The sequence below is a fragment of the Carcharodon carcharias genome, chromosome 10 (assembly GCF_017639515.1).
Source record: "Carcharodon carcharias isolate sCarCar2 chromosome 10, sCarCar2.pri, whole genome shotgun sequence".
Lineage (NCBI taxonomy): Eukaryota > Metazoa > Chordata > Chondrichthyes > Lamniformes > Lamnidae > Carcharodon > Carcharodon carcharias.
The window spans coordinates 110,849,648-110,872,458 of NC_054476.1; the positions used below are offsets into that span (position 1 = coordinate 110,849,648).

Here is a 22,811-nt window from a genome sequence, read left to right on the forward strand (position 1 = left end):
CCTGTGGAGGGGTAGGATAATTTCAGTTGCCAAGGAAAATGAATGAAACAACAGCTCATGGTGTTAAATCAAGTGAGCCATCACAGCAGCAGTGTCACTGTGTTTCCCATTACTCACATGTCTTCATGTGTAGCCATTTAATGGGCAGCACGTACTTACTTGTCCTTGATGCACTGCATAAGATCCTGCTGTTGTTTCTTCTTCTGACTATCCAGAAGCTTCACCCTGGAACAAGGAATAGACTTCTCCTTTTACTATCAAACCTTGGTGATAGTTAATTCAATATTACTACAACATTGGTGTATAGTGGTAATTATAGCAACAGTTAAGCCACAGTAGGGCAGTGCTAGTGGAGGGTTTCAACTATGCCAATATTAACTGGGATAGAATTAGTGTGAAAGGCATAGAGTGAGCAGAATTCTTAAAATGCATGCAGAAAACTTTTTTTTAAAGCCAGTACACAGCAAACTCAAGGAAGGGCTGGTTCTGAACCTCATATTAGAGAATGATCTGGGCAACTGAATCTCAGGTTCTCCTCACCGAAGTTTGAAGGCCTGACAAAGAAGAGTAGATTTCTAGGCGGCAAATGTTTTGTCTATTATACTAATTAGAATAAATGAAAAAGGTGGTAAATCCAGTACCACGTGCGCAAAATAGCAGCAAGGTGGTGGCATTTCCAGACTCTGTTTAAAAACTGCAATTTTGTTTGAAAGCACAATTAAGGAACACCCTTTTAAGGGTTGAAAGAAACAGGGTTAGCTGTTTCTTCCTTATCCTCACTTTTTATCTAATTTAAATTTAATACACAGTCCATAATGTTGCCTGACTCAAACCTGCTGCTGAAACTCTCATCCATGCCCTTGACTATTCCAATGTTCTCCTGGCCAGCCTCTCATCTTCCACCCAACATAATCTGAAGCTCATTCCAAACTCTGCTGCTCTTGTCCTAACTCACCCGTTTACCCATCACCTGTGTTCACTGGCCTACATTGGCTGCCATCAGGCAACATCTTAATTTTAAAATCTTGTCCTGTTTTCAAATCCCTCCAAGATTTCAGCCCCCCCTATCTGTGTATTCTAACCTCTCCCTCTCTCTACCATTCCTCTCTTTTAAGGTGCTCTTTAAAATCTACCTCACTGGTTCTAATATCTTATGTAACTCAGTAACAAATTTTTTTGATTACACTTACATGATATGCCTTGCGGCATTTTACGAGGTTAAGAGCTCCATATAAACGCAATTTGCTATTTTAAATCAACCAGAAAGTGGCTATTTTACCTGCGTAAGATCTCTTCTCTTGCGAGAGCCTGCTTGAGGATGTACTCTTCTCTGAATACCTGGGTGGCTCGACTTAAGAGCTGCAGGCATTCCTGTGGTGGTGGAGCTTCCATGGCATCAGAAGCCCTGAAATGAAGAATGAAACTCCATCACTAAAGAGTTCCAGCTACTTGGCAACTTGCCAACAGCAACTTCCAAACCCGTGACCTCTACCACCCACAAGAACAAAGGAAACTGATGCATGGGAACACCACCATCTGCAATTTCCCCTCCAAATCAGACACCATTCTGACTTGGAGCTGTATCACCAGGTCAAAATCCTGGAATTCCCTTAACATCACCGTGGATGCACCTACACCACATGGACTGCAATGATTCAGGGTGGCTCACCACCACCATCTGTAGGGCAATTATGGATGGGCAATAAATGTTAGCCTAGCCAAGAGCAAAAAAACAACTAATGTTGTCAACCTAAGCAAGTTCAGTTACATAGGACAGGGTGCAAGAGAAAAGCCACACAAAGTATCACACAAAATGGCTTCTTAGATGTATCATGTCAATATGATTATTGACTAAGGTAGACACGAATTAACATGATATGCATTACTAGCATATCACAAACATTAGTCGCCTGGTTGAATGGAGCTCCATCTTCCAGGCCTGATTAAAACTTGGCCTTCATGTATCTACCAGGAAATAGTGGGGGAAACTTTAACATTAATGTGCCATCTCACCCTATGGGTATGGTAGTGTGGTGGTTATGTTACTGAACTAGTAATCTAGAGAATCTAAGAATTTGAATTCAGTTCGCTAATGTCCTATAGGGAAGGAAAGCTATCATCCTTATCCAGCCTGGTCTACATGAGATTCCAGTCTCACAGCAACTTCTAATGTGACCCAGAAGCCAGTCTGTCAGTCACATCAGCACGTTCTCAGGAAAACTAGGGTTAGGCAATAAATGGCAGCCTCATTAGTGATACCCACATCTCAGTAATCTGGGGGACTTGTGGGGGAGAACAGAATGCATTAACCATTGTAGCAGTTTCTCCATAGCAGGTTAAAAACACCATTTTCTGTTGATTTTTTTCCACTGCTCCACTTCTAAAAGTGCTGACTCAGTGCAGCAATTTCGTGAATGCCAACAGCTTGTGAATAATTCACTAAAATGACCAATCTTTGCATGAGCCCAAGCAATGCATCACAGCTTTACCCAATCCTGCTCTAACCAACATTCACATACTTCAGGATTTACAGAACAGAGAGTTGGAAGGCAACTGCAATGCCCCTACTAGGATCAGCTAATTCAGTACAGGTCAACAAGTGAACTTGCCATCATTCTGTACTGTATGGTTTTAGTAGCACAATGTGCTGTTATGCCATTTTGTCTCCATTTCATTGATTCAGACTGAGGAGAGAGTGGAAACCTACTTGCATACTATGAAATAATTTGTATGGAAACATGCCACACGTCTATGGGTTAAAACAATACCTCAGAAGCAATGGATTGGTTGTATTACGACGTAAAATGTTCCTAATGTGTTGTTCGAAGGAATTGCTTGCAAAGTTTCTCAGTGGAGATGCCACACAGCCAGTGTCTGGGTTGGAACACAATAGCGGTGGCGATACTGGCCGTGTAGTGGTCCTGCAAACATATGGTTGACAAATCTATTACAACACAATCAAGTCATCCGGTATTCAAGCTGTTTCAACAGTTGAAAGTATCAGACCAATGTCAGGCGAACATTATTCAATAGCATTATTTCATAACATGAGAAATAGGAGTAAGACATATGGCCATTTGAGCCTGCTCCGCCAATCGAAGAGATCACAACTGATCTGATCAGGTCATGGATTCAACTCCACTTTCCTGTCTATTTCTCATAACCCTCCATTGTCTCTAAGCATTGAATATGTTCCGTGACACAGCTTCCTTAACTCTCTGGGGTAAAGAATTAACGACCTCTTCTCATCCCCATCTTAAATGGGAGAAGCCTTATTCTGAAATGATGCCCTCTCATTCTAGATTTTCCCACAAGGGGAAACATCCTCTCAGGATCTACTCTATAAAGCAATGATAAGTATAGGTCCAACCTACTCATCCTTACATATAAGATAATCCCTTTATCCCAGGAATCAACCTAGTGAACATTCTCTGAGCTGCCTCTAATACAAGTATATCCCTCCTTAAATAAGGAGACCAAAACTGCACGCAGTACTCTAGGTTGGGTCTCACTAATGCCCTTACAATTGAACAAGACTCCGCTACTTTTACATTCCACCCCCTTTGTAGTAAAGGCCAACATTTCATTTGCCTTCCTAATTACTTGCTGTAGCTGCAAGCTAGCTTTTTGTGTTTCATTTATGAGGACAGCCACATCCCCCAAGTATCACAGCATTCTACAGCCACACTTTAAGTAATATTTTGCTCCTCTGTTCATATCAAAATGGATAACCTCACATTTTCCTACATTATGCTCCATCTGCCAAAATTTTTGACCATTCAACCCACTTATATTCCTTTGCAGATTCTTCCGACTTTAATGTTCTCCGCTTTGCCACATCCCCAAGAAGTTGGTCATTCATGCTGAGGTACAGTTCGGCAAGCACCAGCTAGCCTCTGATACCGTGTCCAAAGAACCCATCTTTTAGAGAGAACCCGGACTGTCAGCTGGGTATCTATTTTCATCCAAAATTCATGCACAAAACTTTCTAAATGGAGAATAGGATAGCAATTCGGAGTAGGAATTCTGTCCGATGATATAAAACGCCCCCAACTAGGTTCGGCAACTTAGAGGCTAGAGAGGAAACCTGGGACCTCCCTGGTCTAGAATGCTATTGGTCCATAAGTTTTTGGTCTAACAGTACAATTTGTAACAAATCAGATGCTCACTTTCCCAGGCAGTGTGTGTTAAAAGAGAGTTTTCTCAATTGATCAGTTTATACAAGAAAAATACTTACAGCAATTGTCTTATAATACATTCAAATGTATCTGTAATACAAAGCATTGCAGCTCCTAGAGAGAGGTCTGAAACAATCCAGAATCCTTTGATTGGTGCAGGTGGGCTGCAAAGATTGTAAAAATACACAGGAAAGCTGATGAAAGCTATGTTGCTGCCACATTTCTTACCAAACAAATGTGACAAGAAAAAATAGTGTGACTGGCTTTAAGATAAGCCAGAATTCTTGGATACCTTCTCGCATAATTGATTACTTTGTAATAAAGGATTGCATTGATTTTGCTAGCTTATAAATTAATTTGTAAAATGATCAGGTCCATTTGTTTTTGCTAAAATTGTAACTTCACACACAGTACTTCACAATCCTGTTGTCAAAGTAATGGCAAGGTTATTTCAGGAACCTTTTGCAGAGGCAGGAGAAATACAGAAAATTTACAAAATTAGCCAATCCATCAGTTATCATCCTCCACACGGGCACATAGCCCCAATCATTTTTCCGCACCCTATTCCCATAACTTTTTAACCTGTCCAATCTAATCTTGAATGCTGACATTGTTTCCGTCTCAACAACTAACCCTGAAATTGAACTTCACTGTCTCAACTCTGTATGAAAGAGATTCCCTGTCTTATTCTAAATCTCTTGCATTTAGAGTTAATAATTTGCTTTCAATTCTATGAGCTTTAACTTTAGCTAACAGTCTCTTATGAGGAACTTTTCTCAATGACTTTTGGAAATTCACATAAATAGCAAGCACAAATATTCTCCTGTCCTCTACTTTAGTCACTTCAGAAAAAGAATCAGATTAATTAGATATGTCCTGCCCCTTTACAAATCCATGCTGGCTCTCTGAAAACCTTGAAAAGTTTCAGTTGATCAACCACCCTGTTGCACACAGTACTCTAAATGAGACTTTAAGGCTTCGAAAAGGCACATTACCAACGTGGATTTTAGATTGTATGCCCTCCAGGCAAAATTTAAATCGTATTTTTGAAGGTGATATAAAACCAATGGTGCTGACTTTAACATCCTGTGAACCTGTCCCCTCAAATCCTTCTGCTCGCAGCACCAACCCTCCTTCCATTCAGAATATAACTACTGTTGTTATGTGGTGATTTAAAAAAAAATCACTTCGTACTTACTGAGATAGAAATTCAGCTCTCACCTTTTCGCCCTTTCTCTATATTAATATCAATTTCCAGTTTCCTTTCATTTTCTAAAGGGTTAACTATACTTCTTATGTTATCAGTAAATTTAGATATCCAATCAAATCTAGCTTTATTCCAAATCATTGACATATATAACGGAACCCTGTGGAGTCTATTTACAATTACTGAAAAATTGCTGTTAGTTCCAACTCTGTTGTCTCCTTTATCAATTTTTAATCCAGTTTGCTACCTGTCATCTACTTCTGTACTGTTTAATCTCCTTTCATAATTGTTGGTGCTAACTTTGAGAGGTTAACTCTAACTATTAAATATGAAGAAGACTGCTTAAGGAATATTAATGCTTTTATTCTTACTCATTGTTACTGACTGATACATCAGTTAGTATGAAATTCACACTATTCTACAGATTGACATTATTGTATCTTTTGTAAGTTCTCACGTTTGAATTTAAATTGGATATGCATTGCCTGCTTGGCTGATGGGTCTATTATTTATGAAATTTATTTCATTTAAGTTTTTACTTCAGTAAATTTTGTACTCGTTAGGATTAGTAAACTAGCAGTGGGAATAGAGCACATTCCATATCTAGTATCAGCATCAAGCACACACAAGTCACATATGATGTGGTTTGAAACAGAATAAAGTCACTTTACCCTATCCCAACTATACTAGAGCACTCACCACTGCAGAGGCAGTTTTGCTCTGTGGGTCCACACCTTCTTGGGTCCGAATTCACATGGTTGCAACTTAACATAGAACTTGTTTTATCTTATTTTTAAAAAAGATGAATATTGTCAAAGGGTTCACAGGGATAGGAGATGATAATGAAATGCTTATACATTAGGTAAAAAAAAGGGTAGCCTTTTTAACTGCCATATTACTGAACTGTAGGAGGAACGAGGGATGAAATTAAGCAAAACTGTTAATTGCATAGTTTGCTTGGTATAGGTTCGATTTGCAAAATGTTGCACGGTCAGCCATCTCTGCTTCTGGAGCAAGAGGAAGGTACTATAGATGTAGAAACCTGACTTGAAAACAGAGAATGATGGAAATACCCAGCAAGAGTGAGAAGCAAGAGCTAACATTTCAGGTAAATGACCCTCAGAACTGATTCAGTTTGTCAATTCTGACGAAAGGCCATCGACCTGAAACTTTGTACCTGTGTCTGGTTACGCTAGGAAAGGCATCATTTTGATTAACTTCAGTAAGACAACCCTCAATTTTATATAACTAACCCAAAACCCCCAAGAATTGCAAATAGAACCAACAAAAATGAGAGGGAGTTGTTAAACCATTAAAACTGCAGGATAAAAATATGAGGGTTGAGAAGTCCAGATCAAAAGTCTAACACAGGGTGATTGACTGCAGGTCTATATCCAAATCCCTTAAATCCACTTGCCCACATGAATAGTGAGCTTGTCTGAGATGCATACTCCCTAGGAATTAGTATTGAGACAAAGTTCCTGCACCACTCCATGGCACCCTTGCCAAAGGAGAGCATTGAGGCAGAGAGAAACTAACCTGTTCGTAACGGTTTGCAATAGGTAAACAACACAAAAAACTATGTCAAAACCTAAGAAAGTAACATAAAGCCAGTGTATTTTTCAGCTATTCAGCATTGGGGAAGATAGGAAAATGGTACCTGCACGGCAGTGGCTTGGTGCACAGGACATGTTCCACTAAGCATTTCTGCTCTGCTGCCAACTCCTGCAGCGCATTTTTATCTTCATCATCTACAGGCACAAAAGCAAATGGTAAGCCACTTTCCTCAGGAAGGGGCTATACAAGTTTTTAAATTCCTTAAAGCCCTTCTTAAAAAGATAATATCAAATGCTGGCAAATAATCACCCATGAAAATGATCACCCAGCCAAATCTAAACTCTTGATTATGGTACACTGTTGCCTTTCAGTAATACTGCAGAGTGTTTGGAACTCTTTTGTGTTGACACAGCTGGTGAGCTGAACAGTCTCTCACTTGTAGGTCACTTGGGTACAATCTCATTGTACCTGATCTAATTGAAATCCTGCCACTGCAAAGTTGCAGTGCATGGTCATGGTCAGCTACAGTCCATGAAGGGCCATAGGCAGTTCTCTTCATCTGTGTGAACAATTGGTTAGACAGCTTGAGGGGCACCATTCCACACTGAGCATAGGACAAGGCAATGAGATGGATCTCCAAGAATTACCACAGCCAGTACAGGTATATGAACCCATGCCGCTGGTGTCATTCTGCACTACACTTTAGCCATCTAGACAACTGAGTGCACTAAGCAGTAGTAGTGACCCATGTGCCTGCTTTATCCTCGATTTGAAAGCTCACTTCCTTCCCGAGTTCTGAGTATTTTCTCTCTCTTTCACATTAAGGAAGACTATAGACCTACCTGTGCTGAAGAATTGTTCAAGTTCGTTGACCCATGTCAGCCCAATGCTGTGTACACCAGCTAGGTGTATACAATGATATCGTGTTGGACATAATGGATCTAGAATGAGAACATTAGATAAATGTAAGGCAGCTACTATTCCTCATTGTGGATCTACTGAACAGCCTTGGCACAGGTCTAAATCATGATAGACATCTGACAAAAACAGCTCATTTGTATCAGCCTCTCATACAAACACAGCATTTACTTGGTTAAAATAATGGAACAGTAAAAGCCCATGGGATTCAGGGTAATGTGGCAAACTGGATAAAAGGTTGGCTTTGTAACAGGAAACAGGCCTTTGTAACAGGTCAATGGATGCCCTTGCGAATGGAAAGTTGTCTCACGTGGTGCTCCACAGGGCTCGGTGTTGGGACCCTTGATGCTTGTGTTATATATTAACGATTTGGACGTGAACGTGGGGGGCACGATTGGGATTTGCAGATCACACAAAGATTGGCTGAGTAGTGGATAGTGTAGAGGATAGCTATAATCTCCAAAACAATATAGATGGGTTGGTGGAGTGGGCGGTAAAGTGGCAGATAGATTTTAACATAGAGAAGTGTGAGGTCATACATTTAGGGAGGTCAAACAGTTACAGGGATTGCACAATAAATGGGAATATACTAAGAGGGGTAGATGAAGTGAGAGATCTTGGCGTACAAGTACACAGATCCCTGAAGGCAGCAGTTCAAGTAGACAATGTTGTAAAGAAGGCATATGGAATGCTCTCCTTCACTGGCAGAGGTATAGAATAGCAAAGTAAGGATATAATGTTGGAATTGTATAAAACACTGGTGAGGCCACAACTGGAGCATTGTGTGCATTTCTGGTCACCATATTATAGGAAGAATGTAATAGCTCTGGAGAGAGTGCAGAGGACGTTTACAAGAATGTTGTCAGGGTTAGAAAAATGTAGCTACGAGGAGATATTGGATAGGTTGGGGTTATTTTCCTTAGAACAAAGAAGGCTGAGAGGTGACTTGATTGAGGTGTACAAAATTGAGGGAAATAGAGTGGACAGGATAAAATTGTTTCCCATGGTGGAGAATTCTAGAACCAGGGGACATAGATTCAAGATAAGTGGCAGAAGGGGACGAGGAAGAACTTTTTACACAGAGGATAGTGGGCGTCTGGAATTCGCTGCCCAAGTTGGTGGTAGAGGCAGAAACTCTGAACTATTTTAAAAAGTACCTGGAACTGCACCTTAAGTGCTGTAAGCTGCAGGGCTATGGGCTGGGTGTAGGAAGGTAGGATTAGAAAGGGCACCTGGGTGTCCTCAAGCTGGCATGGACAAGATGGACCGAATGGCCTACTTCTGTGCTGTAACTTTTCTATGGTTCTAACAGGATTAGGAGCTTAATTGCATACATCACCAAAGCAATTACATTTGCTGTCAGGTATTGTTTATCTATATAAATTTATATATGTAGGATTACACAAAATAATTTACACCATACCTTTATGTAATGCAATTGGGCAGGAGAAATCTGATTGCAACTGCTCATAGTCATCCCCTGTTGCCAGCTTCAGGCTCAACTCCAGTTCCACACATTCAAACACATACAGAGAAGGAAGCGACTCACACCTCAGGTCCCAAGATTCATTAGCCTAGAGTTAACATGAAGAGAGTAAACCTTCAGCTTCCTAACAATTAATAATGTCCACATAAGGACAACATAATTCAAATCAGTTTAGTAGCATAGACTAAAATTATACAATGAGTACACTTTTTAAATCAGATCAGCCATGGTAAATATCTTCACACTGTAGCCATAACTAAACTGTGGCAGCCATTTAACATATTCCATAAAACCTTGAGTCTGAAAATATTTCGGATGCTGTGGTATTCTCCATAGTTAAACAACTTACAACACAGAAACAGGCCATTCAGCTAATTGGTCTATGTCAGAGTTTATGCTCCACATGAATTTTCTTCCTCCTTTCAAAATCTAATCCAATCACTATATCCTTCTATTCCTTTCTGTTTCTATCTAGCTTCCTCTTCAATGCTTCCATGTTACTTGTCTCAACTACTCCTTGTGGTAGCACATTTCATATTCTTGACACCCTCTAAGCAGAGAAGTTTTTCTGAATCCCCTACTGGGTTTATTAGTGACTAAATTATATTTATGGCTTCTAATTTTGATCTTCTCCACAAGTGGAAACATTTTTTCCCCCAAGGTCCTCAAGGGTCTTAATCGGGCTGCTCCTCAGCTGTTTGAGAGAGAAGAGATCCTGCACGTTCAGTCCTTCTTTCAGTTCTTATATGACCCTTGTGAATCTTTCTGTACCCTCGCCACTGCCTCTATATCCTTTGTTTTATAACATGGAGACCAAAACTGCATACAACACTCCAGGATGGGCTAACAAAGATTCTATACAAGTTTAGCATAACTTCTCCACTTTCCAATTCTCTCTACAAATAAACCCCAGAGTGCTTAGTTTGCCTTTACCTATGGCACTCGTTTTAGTGATTTGCCTATTTGTATCCCCAAACCGTTTGTTCCTCTAGGTCATTTAGACTCTTATTTTCCAAGAAGTATGCAACCTCTTTATTCCACCTACCAAACTGGACCAACACTTATGTACATTTAATGCCCATTCTTCAAATTTGTCTTCATAGCAACACAATGATTGTTTGCACTCATTATCTTACCACATTATACTATTGTTTGCTCTTGCTGTTTTATCTATGGGCATTTGTTTTAATAATTTTGTCTTCTGCCTCACAAAATAGAATGAGAGAGACTGTTTGGGCACTACACATTGAATACAATGGACTGAGGACATGATAGCATTAGCAACTCTACTATCTCACCATACGATAGGCAGACAGGTGGATGGAGGGTGAAGCCAATTTTTATGGGTGGGGGCACAAGGGGGCAGAGACAGGGAGGAGAAAGACACTACAGAAATATACTAGCAAGATCAAGATTAATCACAAATCCCATATATTATCTTACCATCTGATCCTCCTCTTCATCTCCTTCAAGAACTACACAGTGGTATAGCATCCCAGATTGTGTAGCAATAACCAGAATGTTGGGGGTACAGGGAAGGCACAGTATTGCACAAGCATCATAGCCGTAATTATCCTCAGCGGCTGGGTGCATTGGCAGAGGACCCAGTAACTTTCCAATAAGGCCAGTGCTAGGAGAGAAGATTGGAGTAAAGCTAATGTCATATTTTGTCATACCAACAAGGATACCTTTATTCTCACCTGAGCTTTAGAGAGTCAAAGCAGCTCTGTTACAAGTGTAAAAGATACCCAAGGCATGAACGTCACAAGTATTAGCAAGTAGAGAATTTTATCTCCTCCAATGAATTACAAAGTTACAGGACTAATAATGTCACAAATTCTGGTCTTATTTCAGGCATTCTTGGTTACAATTGCAAGTGGACCCTTACTCTCCAGAGCTCACTTTCACTAATTTCTAGACAAACATCAGCATGATCTGGGTGGTGGGTAGGGGTGTTACGAACATGCGAACAATTAGTAGGCCCCTCAAGTCGGCTCCACCATTTAATAAGATCATGGCTGACCTGATAGTAACCTGAAATCTGCATCCCACCTGCGCCAATAACCTATCAGCCCCTTGCTTACCAAGAATCTATCCACCACTGCCTTAAAAATATTCAAAGACTCTGCTTCCACCACCTTTTCAGAGAGTTCCAAAGACTCACGACCCTCAGAAAATTTTCACCTCATCTGTTTTAAATGGGCGATCCCTTTTAAACAATGACCCCTAGTTCTAGATTGTTCCACAAGAGAAAACATCCTCTCCACATCCACCTTATAAGATCCTGAGGGGTCTTGACATGTTTCAGTCAAATTGCCTCTTACTTTCTAAACTCCAGCGGATATAAGCCTAGTCTGTCCAACCCATAATGCAGCCCAACCATTCCAGGTATTAATCCAGTAAACCTTTTCTGAACGGCTTCCAACACATTTGCATCCTTCCTTAGATAAGGTGACCATTCCTGCATATGGTACTCCAAATCTGGTCTCACTAGTGCCCTGTACAACTGAACAATCGCCTTACTTTTATATTCAATTCCCCTCGCAATAAATGATAACATTCTATTAGCTTTCCTAATTATTTGCTGTACCTGCATACTAACCTTTTGTGATTCATGCACTAGGACACCCAGATCCCTTTGTACCTCAGAGCTCTGCAATCTCTCATTATTTAGATAATTAGCTTCTCTTTTATTCTTCCTGCCAAAATGGACAATTTCCATTTTCCCACAATATACTCCATTTGTCAGATCTGTGCCCACTTTCCTAATCTATCTATATATTTGTGTAGCCACATGTCCTCTTCACAACTTATTTTCCTACCTATCTTTGTGTCATTAGCAAATTTGGCAAGCATCCCATACATCCCTTCATCCAAGTCATTTATATAAATTGTAAACAGTTAAGGTCCCAGCACTGAATCCTGTGGCATACCACTCATTACATCTTGCCGACCTGAAAAGACCTATTTTTGCCTATTCTCGGTTTCTTGTTAGCCAGCCATCTATCCATATCAATACGTTACCCCCTATGCCATGAGCTTTTATTTTCAGCAATAACCTTTGATGTGGCACTTTATCAAATGCCTTCGGGCAAACTGACATAGGGTAAATAAAGTCAAGGAGTTAAATGCATGGCTCAAAGATTAGTGGGAGGAATAAGTTACTGGCACTAGTTTTGGGGTACACTTGATCGCTTCATCCAAGTCATTAATATAGTATTATTGACAAAACATATTTGCTCTTTTACTGCAGTTAATCAGTAACTTCTATATGGAAAGGGGTGTATCTTTTCTTACCCTTGGAATGTGTATTCCGATTAAAAGGTTCAACAACAAGCTTGAGAGTCTAAAAGTAAAGGTTATTTATTCTTACACACTTACCCCAAATTAATGCAACATCGCACACACACATACACAAAGACTAGATACAGATAAAGGCAGCGTGCTTTTACAGATTACAGTTAATTCAGTCTCTCATTTACTATCTCCAGTCTCCCAGATGGCAAACCTGTGGTTTCCCGAATGGGTTCAATGATTTAAAGTTGAAGTGAGGGTCTTGTAAAGTGCAGGGCTCACAGCACTTTGCGAGGTTTCTTGTAGTGGAATACCTAGGAGGTTGCTTCTTAGGTGAACTTTGAAACTAGAACAGGTCAAGTACTATGGCTGCCTGATGCCTTGCAGCTAGTTTCAGAAGCTGGTTTCCAGACTGGCCGATGACTGACAGTTTTATAGGCAAATATGACACCCTTTTCTGCAGCTGTTGTTGGTGTTCTTCCACAGTCTGCCCAGGTCTCAGTTTCAGAAGCCGGTTTCGGGGACATGGTCAATGGCAATTGTCCACCCAGAATGGCTTAAAGCTGAAAGGCCATTGACACACAATGATCTTTCACACTTAATCTGTGGATAACTGGTCTCGTCAGCTTTCTTATACTGAATTACAAAACTGGAGACAGAGTCTTGGAGTCCATTGACTGTGTTTTGAGTAAACTTCAACAATGGCAGGTGTGAATTCCACAAATAACAGTCAGTATGGTCTGTCCACTCTGGGAGAAACCCCCATCTTGGTTATTCAATTTGGAACCTTTCGGAAGCTCAACAGTCCGTGTTGAGAAAGCAAAGGTGACCTGACCCCTTGGCAGTCATCTTAACTGTTCAATGTCCATTTAAAACAAATAAAAGATTGTTCCAGAAGCACCACAAAAAGTTTGTATGTTAGAGGTATGAAAACAATGGAACATGAGATCAAAGGGGAAAAAGGTATTTTAGAGTTACCGTGGAGTGCTTAAAGGTGCTGTTTGAGCTGCGGTGGCTGCAGCTGGAGCTAAGCTGTTGAGCTGGAGCTGAGACTCTGGGCTGGGAGAAGGTACAGGTTTGAATCAGCCAGAAAAGTCCTGGGCTGCAAAAAGCACTTTTATTCTGACGTCTGGGTATCCACAGCAGAGTGGAAGAGAGTTACAGGTCAGGTAATATACCTTTATTAATGCTACAGCAGTTTGCCTTGGGTAATATTAGTGGATTTTTATAGTTAAACATCTATAAGGGAGTGTTGTTGTCTGGAAGTGGGTCTGACCAAGTAGAATGTCTTATTGGGGCAAAGTGCTGCAAGACTAACCTTAATTGTGCAACTATTATTCTTGTTAATAAAACTCTTACTTTTAATTTTTAAAAATCCCAGAAGTGTTACTGGACCTCTTGCTGCTGAGATCAGTATGTTGTCTTCTCATTTTCAGAATTAAAAAGGCAAGTTTCTCTCTGGGATTTGCTTTGTGTAGCAATTAACATTGGCTGTGGTCATAACAGAGGGTTGTTAGTATGTGGGATTCTCTTCCCCAGAAAGCAGTGGAAGCTGAGTCATTAAATTTATTCAAGACTGAGACAGATTTTTGATAGACAAGGATGCCAAGGGTTATCGGTAGGTGGGGATCGGGCAGACAGGTAAATGGACATGAGACCACAACCTGATCAGCCATGATCATGTTGAATGGCCGAGCAGGTTGGAAGGGCTGAAAGGACTCTTAGCAGCAGGAATAGGCCAATGTTCTATGCTTCCATATGAGCTCAGTCCCTATGTAATGAATATGACATGCCTTTACTGGGCATGACAATAGATTGCAAATAGTTGAAGCGCCAGCACTGATCCCTATTACATTCCACTAGTTATAGTTTGCCAACCTGAAAATGACCCATTTACCCTGATTCTGTTTCCTGTTTGTTAGCCAATTCTCTATCCATGCTAACATATCACCCCCAAAACCATGAGCTCTTAGCTTATAAGCTCTACCTTTTATGTAGCACCCTATCAAGTGCCTTTTGGAAATTCAAATATACAACATCTACTGGCTCCCATTTATCCACCCTGCTTGTTACATCCTCAAAGCACTCAAATAAATTTGTCAAACACAATTTCCCTTTCACAAAATCATGTTGATCCTGCCTGATAATATGATTTTCTAAACATCCTGCTCCTACCTCCTTAATAATGGGTTCTAGCATTTTCCCAATGACAGATGTTAGGCTAACTGGCCCCTTGTTACCTGCTTCCTGTCTACCTCCTTTCTTGAGTGCCATGAAGCTACTTTGTATTACAGTCAGTGAGTGGTGGAAATGTAATACAAATTCTCACTAAGTTAATGTCAAATCCTCTTCACAATCAAGAAAATAACAAACCAATGCCACATGGTTCTGAGTAGATTGCAAGTAACATCTGTTTTTGTTTAGCCCCATTTCTACTTTAGACCAAAGCTTGCTCCAAGCCTGACTAGCCTAAGCCTTTACCTGTCACTCCCAACTGACCCAGAGGGCATTATATTGTTCTTTGGTTGACCCACTGGACAGAAAGTTAAGGTCTTGACCTCTGATCTCTTCATGAGCTCAGGGTTGACAGGTGGAACTGTTGAAACTTTGACTCTCCCAGGAAGCCAGCTCATGCTTTCTGTGCATCAAAAATTTCTTCCCTCCCAACATCACATAATTCAGTCCCTAGCAGCAGAGTCTGTAATGTTGGAAAAATCTAGAAGAATAAGTAAATCATTTAGGATAAATTGCTAGTTCATTAACTTTCAGCAGATCCCATTATCATAGCAATCCCCCATTTTGTCCTGGCAGCTCCAGTTCTACCTGTTACAGTAAAGATTTAGAACTAACTACTGAACATTCATTCACATCAAAAGCACATTATAATGTAAACCAAAAAGGTCCCTTTGTCTGGATGGTCATGTGATGTAATAAAAGAGAGCTAGAAATATGAATCAATAATAGATTGGAGTTATTTACCTGAGATCATTAAACATCATATTTCTGAAGCTCATCTCTACTGCAATCCGCCCCCCCCAACTCATCAATTCCGTCCCACTTATATCCAGGGCCATGCTCAGCGGCAAACCTTTACAGATTGGTTACCTGGCGTGAGTAAGGTTGCAGTATATCAAGAAGGTCTCGCCATTTTCATACAGGATGTAAAGCGGATAGATCTGAACCTCTTCTTTGGAACGACGCCCAGGAGCATATGTCAAAGGGCCAAAATCAAATGCAACTGCAATCTCACCCAGTGATGCTGTATATGATCTACAGTGGAACAATTAGGAATATTAGTGTACAAAGAAACTGCACCCCTTTTCTAAATTTATAAATATATGTTATCATGTTTTGATCCAAAGAATGCAGCAGTTCTAGCATAAAAAATGAAATGTATAAAGGAAATGATCCAAGAGCTGGTGAACATCTAGAAAAACAGCGATCAGAACATGATTAGGTTCAAAATAAAAGTTGAAGAAACAGTCAGATGAGAAAGGGCTCAAGTGGAAAAACAGCCAGCTACAATAAAATTCAGAAAGGAACTAGCCCAGATAAATGATTTAAAAAAAAAACACTGCAGCACAAACCCCAGGTACAGTAACATTCTGTTACCAGACAAGTAATCCAAAAGCGTGGACTAATAATCATGAAAACTCAAGATCAAATCCCACCTTAGCAGTTTGAGAATTTGCATTGTTTATTTTTAAAATCAGGAAATAAAAACTTCATCAATTTGAAGCTGTCACATTGCTGCAAAAACCAAACTAGATCATTAATGTGCCTTAGGGAAGGAAACCTGTCGTCCTAACCCCGTTTATGTTTGACTCCAATCCCACACCAGAGAGAAATTAAGAACCAACGATCAAGTGACCTAGCATGCTATTCAGTTGTAGGGATGGGCAATAAATGCCAGAAACACTCACATCTCACGAATGATTAGAAGTTTTAGACCCTTCTATGCTGCTGTTATTCTAGATGCCCTAATACACTACTCATGAGTTATTTTGAAGTGCACCACACTGTTATGCAAGCAAAGATATCTGCAGCAGTGTCTCAATACGACACTGAAGTGTTGACCTAGATTCTGGGCTCAAGTGCGAGAATGCAGTTTGAAACCTAACCACAACTTTTAGTCAGTAAATGGGCCAGACAACTTATCTGACCCAGAAAAATACTATTCTTTTCCCACTGTAACTAGAAAGCATACAATCCAAAAAACAAGCTACACCCTTTTCATTTGTGGACCATTCTGCTCCCATCCCACCTACTGAAGTCAGGTAGAAAAAGCTCATGCATTTCTATACTGCTTTGTCAAATATGTAGACAAATAAAAAGCCACACGCTTCACCTGTAAACAGTATATCCAATCTTAATAGACCTTTAATGAACTACATGAAAACAATCACATTTTATTCCAGTACCCTCAGAAATCCTTACAACTTTACATAAGATTTATTAGGAGACAAAGAAAAAACAAACATGCAGAGATATTGACCTTTAAATGGTGCAAGCACAGATAGAAAAGCCTGTTATAAAGACATGGCTGAATCTGGGTTCAAAATATGAAGCACAAACTATCGAAGTGCCATGAATTTATTTAAGACATTGGCTTGGCAATACGACAGATGTAGTGGAATGTGTATTCTGGGAATCACATTATAAAAAAGATATTTGAGTCCTAGAAGGGAGGCAAAGACCATGAAATTCTGAGAGGTATACTTAGGAAAAGCTTAAAAAAAAACTTCCTCACCAGAACAGGAAAGGGTAAAGGAGAACACCAGTGGATATGTATGGGAGGTTTCCACTGGTCAGCAGTAGTTTAAGATATTATGCATTTTGGACATGGGCCTTTGGTTAGAGAACTCAAAGAAAAAAATAAACTCAAAATATTAGCTTCTCTGCAGTTGAGAAATTTAAATAATATATTGGTTCAGACAAGCTCAATGGCAGCACTTTTGCCTTTGATCAAAAGCCATGCTTAGCAGTCTTGCTTCAGGACTTAACCTAGACTGACCATTCAGTAATAAAGGACAGAAAATTCTAGAAATAATCAAAGTTTAGCAGCATATGTGGAGAGAGAAACAGTTAACATTTCAGGTCAATGGCCTTTCATCAGAATTGACATTTCAGTGCAGCAATGAAACAGTGCTGCATTGTCAGTGGTGCTCACTTTCATATAAAGGTAGGTCCTGCCTGTTTCATTGAACATAAAGGATCTCATAACACTATTCAGATAATAGGGGAATTTTCCTAGTGCCCTGGGCAATATTTATCCTTCAAACAATGCAAATTAATGACTCATTCATCTCATGAATGTTTGTGTAGACCTTGCTGCGTTCCAATTGACTACTGCATTTGCCTACAATACAAGTCCAATCACTGTTATAAAGTACTTCACTGGCTATAAAGTGCTTTGGGTCATCCTCAGGACAGGGGAGCTGTAGAAATACAGGTTCTTTCATTATACAATAGTTAACTGTCTCTGCTGAAAATACAAAGTTAAGATAACTCTTCAGGAACACAGTCACAAGACTAGAATAAACAATAATAATTTAGTAATTTGGATCCTGGCAGGGAGGGGTGAACAGATGGAGATTACAAACTGGCCAGACAGTAAATATTTTTCATTTTAGTTTACAATTCTTATATTTTAAAAATTAGACAGTAAAAATTATGTCCGCAGAACAATTGAAATGATGAATGTCATTACCGTGTGGCTGGTACAATATTTTCGTCTTCACACTGAGTAAGGCTGAATGTCTTCACTGGAGCCTGTGGTTGCTTTAAATCATAGAACCTATGGTGAGAGACTTAATTAGTTATGGTTGGAGAACAAATAAATATCTACTTTGGCTGCATTATTTTGCCTCCTCATGGGCAAGGATGTGACAATTGAGCAACAAAACAGTTTCTATTTCAGAGATTCTCTGTTAACATGAAATGCTTCCAGATCATTACAGCATGGTTCAATGTAGATCTGTTCCAATAACACGTTGTCCCGAGCGCACAACAGCACCTTGTACTGCAGCAGTGACATATTTTTCCATTTCCCACGCCAAAATGAAAAATCAAAGCAGTTTTAGGCTGTGGGCCCTTGCCCACTAGCCAAGGGACTGGAGAATAAACTGAATGAACAGCCACGAACTTTCATCAAAAACAGTCTACTTGGTACATCCAAAGGTTCGAATGAAATTTCATACTGCGTGTGAGGAAGGGGCGAGTAGTGTAGATCTGCTTAACAAATATTTATTTCCCAAAAGATGGAAAGGAACCGGTTTTAAAGGCTTTATGTTATGTTAGCTTAGGTTTCCTGAATCTGATGTACAGACAGGTGACTCTGTGATTCAATGCAGGAATAACCAAGTTAGAGAGCATCAGTATGAAGCATTGCAACTTTCAGATCAAGCAGTTTAATTGAGCAATTAGACTGATGCAGTGCATTACCTTATAGAATTATCAGATGTTAACATGACAACATGTGGTTCCTCAGTTTCACTAGGGTACCAAGCAGCATGCTTCAATGTCAGCGATGTCGAACTAGTAAAGAACCTTTCTGCTATAGGAACAGTTCTGTAATTTCAAAAACAAAAAGCAGTTTAGTGCCCACAATATTTTGTTTTTTGTACGAAATTATAATTAAACAAAATATAAATATCTTAAAAGTTTTAATGAGAAATGTTCATCACTCAACCCAGTGAACTGAACCCACAAAGAGATTGGAAAGAATTTCAAGCAGTCAATAAATGATCTTTGTTCAAAGAAAGCTACAAACAGAAGCTTGAGCAGGATATTGCAACCCTTTCAACTCAAAAATATTTTAGCTTGCTGATATAGTTGGGATTGTCACCAAACTTGATAGTTCATCAAGCAGATTTGATAAAGGTAGCATGACCAGCTTCTAATTATTGCAACCATTTGATTAAGCAAGACTTAAAATTTAATTTTAAAAAGTACAATCTAAACAAAGCATATTTATGAGCTGATGTGTTTCTAAAAAAAACACTTAGAGACAGTTCACTTGAGTGATACATAGCAGAGTTTACTGGGGAAAAATGAGATTCTGGTCACACCTGGTAAAATCATTTTGGACTTTGCAATTAACCATACAAGTGATTCTTTTTCAATTATATAAGTAACAGCGGTGTGGCACATCTAGGTAAAATATACAAGATATGCAAATTTGTTGACATAAAACTTACATCATTCATGAGAACTCAACAGATAAATTATATAAATGAAAACCAAAAGGGAGAAGAGAGAATAATTGAGTTTGGATAGAAGCTAAAGATCAGAAGGACTGTTTCATTACATTGTTACAAAAGCAAAGTATTGTGGATGCTGGAAACACAGCAGATCAAGCAGCATTAGTGGAGAGAGAAAGAGTTATAATGTTTCAGGTCAATGACATATGTCAGAAAATATGACAAAGATCATCAACCTGAAACGTTAACTCTTTTTTTCCCTCCTGACAGATGGTGGCTGATTGCTGAGTGTTGCCAACATTTAACTTTTTTTTCAACACATTGGAATCACCATCAATAAAAGCACCAATGTATTTTTTGCAATGCAATCACAGAAAGAGGTCTGTCTTGATAAATTTTATTCAGCGACTTTTGTGCCCTGCAGTGAACTGAGTAAACTGCAAAAAAGAACTGCTAAATAATAAAGCTAATGCTAGCTCACAAGTTGTGTTTTTGACACTCTCTCCATTCCTCATTAACTTCAGCAGATCACAAAATTCTTCAGTCAATTATTTTCCATCGTGGACCATCATGCTCATGGCAAGTCATGCCTTCATCTAAAGTGATTTCACATGTTCAAAAAAAGCAAAAAAATACAATGAAAAAGGAATTATAAAAATACTCACCGACAATTAATCCTGTCTTTTCCACCTTCAAACTCAGACCTCTTGCCCCATCGCTGGGGCAACTCCAACACCATCATGCCTTTAGTTCCAATCAGTAGCACATGATGCTGTGTTGAGCTAAGCAGAACTTCATTAACTTCAAACAAAGGTGCGTTTATACACAGTAATGTCTGCAGGTGAACAAGAGAAACAATAAAAACTTATGATGTGTAACCTATTTATTCATGTACATCACTTGGAAATGTCTTAAGGAAATCAAGAAACAACTTTGAAGCAAAATGGTTGTTGCTGCATATTTCACCAGCATCACGATTGACTTTTAGCCTAGATTATGTTTTAGTGTTGGGAATATGGCTTGAGCTTCGAGTGTTGTGCGAGCTGCACTCATCCAGGCAAATGGAGAGTATTCCATAACACTCCTGACTTGCGTCTTGTAGATGGCAGACAGGATTTTGGGAAGTCAGGTGGTGAGTTACTCACCGGAAGATGCCTAGCCTCTGATCTGCTCTTAGAGCCACCGTAATCAAATGGCTAGTTAATCGAGGCATTCAAGACGGCTTTAGATGATTGTTTGAATGGAAACAAAGTGCAAGGGTTATGGGGGAAAAGCAAGAGAATGGCTGTAAGCCATAATGCTCATTCAGACAGCCAGTGAAGACAACCCTCTGACCCCTCCATATATCCCGGCCCCGCACCATCCCCACGCCCGACCATATATGGATCTCCATTCCCTATCCCCCGACCATATATGGTTCTCCCATTACCCAACCCTCCTGACCAAAAATGGCTCTCCATTTCCTAGCCGCCGACCATATATGGCTCTCCATTCCCTATCCCCCGACCATATATGGCTCTCCATTCCCTGACCTTTCTGGCTCTCTCTTCCTCATCCCCTGATGATATATGGCTCTCCCTTCACCATCCCCTAACTATAATTTCCTCCCCCTGACCAAATGCCCCACTCCCACTACATAGATATCTTTTTCCGCCTCTCCTTGTGTGGTGCTCTCCTGCCCAGCCAACCATACATCAACCCCCCCACCTCATTCCCACCCCATCCCCTCCCCCCATCCTCCATTTCCCCATCCCCCCTCCCGACCACAAATCCCTCCCGACCCCCGACTACACATCCCTCCCTCCTCCCCCCGTATATCCATCTCCTCCTAACGCCTGTATATTCAACTCCTTCTGTCTCCTCCTCACGCCCCCAATATATCGCTCTCCACCCCCACCCCGGTATAACCCTCTCCGTCCTGCCCCCCACGTATATCCCTCTCCTCCTCTCCTCCCCTCCCCCACCCGTATATCCCTCTCCTTCCCCTCCCCCACCCGTATATCCCTCTCCTCCCCTCCCCCCGTATATCCCTCTCCTCCCCTCCCCCCCGTATATCCCTCTCCTCCCCTCCCCACCCGTATATCCCTCTCCTCCCCTCCCCCCCGTATACCCCTCTCCTCCCCCCCGTATATCCCTCTCCTCCCCTCCCCCCCGTATATCCCTCTCCTCCCCTCCCCCCCGTATATCCCTCTCCTCCCCTCCCCCCCGTATATCCCTCTCCTCCCCTCCCCCCCGTATATCCCTCTCCTCCCCTCCCCCCCCGTATATCCCTCTCCTCGCCTCCCCCCGTATATCCCTCTCCTCCCCACACCCCCCGTATATCCCTCTCCTCCCCTCCCCCCCCCGTATATCCCTCTCCACCCCTCCCCCCCGTATATCCCTCTCCTCCCCCCCGTATATCCCTCTCCTCCCCTCCCCCCCCGTATATCCCTCTCCTCCCCTCCCCCCCCGTATATCCCTCTCCTCCCCTCCCCCCCGTATATCCCTCTCCTCCCCTCCCCCCCCGTATATCCCTCTCCTCCCCTCCCCCCCCGTATATCCCTCTCCTCCCCTCCCCCCCCCGTATATCCCTCTCCTCCCCACACCCCCCGTATATCCCTCTCCTCCCCTCCCCCCCCGTATATCCCTCTCCTCCCCTCCCCCCGTATATCCCTCTCCTCCCCTCCCCCCCGTATATCCCTCTCCTCCCCTCCCGTATATCCCTCTCCTCCCCTCCCGTATATCCCTCTCCTCCCCTCCCCCCCCCGTATATCCCTCTCCTCCCCTCCCCCCCCGTATATCCCTCTCCTCCCCTCCCCCCCCGTATATCCCTCTCCTCCTCCTCCCACTGTATATCCTTCTCCCCCCTCCCCCACTGTATATCCCTCTCCTCCCATATATCCTTCCTCCTCTCCCTCCCCATATATCCCTCTCCTCCCCCCATACATCCCTCTCCTCCCCAATCTCTTCCCGCGCACCCCCCGCGCCCC

General features: G+C 41.2%; 1 protein-coding gene across 3 annotated transcripts in view; it reads right to left on the reverse strand.

Moving 5' to 3' along the window:
- nup88 (nucleoporin 88) overlaps positions 1 to 22,811 on the reverse strand; it is a 46,031-nt gene that overhangs the window by 22,943 nt on the left and 277 nt on the right. For all 3 annotated transcript variants that reach the window (XM_041196981.1, XM_041196980.1, XM_041196982.1), the window contains exons 2-13: positions 20,508 to 20,677; positions 19,085 to 19,210; positions 18,351 to 18,437; positions 15,746 to 15,910; positions 10,790 to 10,976; positions 9,284 to 9,434; positions 7,785 to 7,883; positions 7,046 to 7,136; positions 4,238 to 4,342; positions 2,769 to 2,921; positions 1,280 to 1,405; positions 160 to 225 (exon numbers count right to left, since the gene is read on the reverse strand). In XM_041196981.1, the coding sequence (XP_041052915.1) occupies positions 160 to 225; positions 1,280 to 1,405; positions 2,769 to 2,921; positions 4,238 to 4,342; positions 7,046 to 7,136; positions 7,785 to 7,883; positions 9,284 to 9,434; positions 10,790 to 10,976; positions 15,746 to 15,910; positions 18,351 to 18,437; positions 19,085 to 19,210; positions 20,508 to 20,677 (1,526 nt within the window). The remainder of the gene's footprint in view (positions 1 to 159; positions 226 to 1,279; positions 1,406 to 2,768; positions 2,922 to 4,237; positions 4,343 to 7,045; positions 7,137 to 7,784; positions 7,884 to 9,283; positions 9,435 to 10,789; positions 10,977 to 15,745; positions 15,911 to 18,350; positions 18,438 to 19,084; positions 19,211 to 20,507; positions 20,678 to 22,811) is intronic.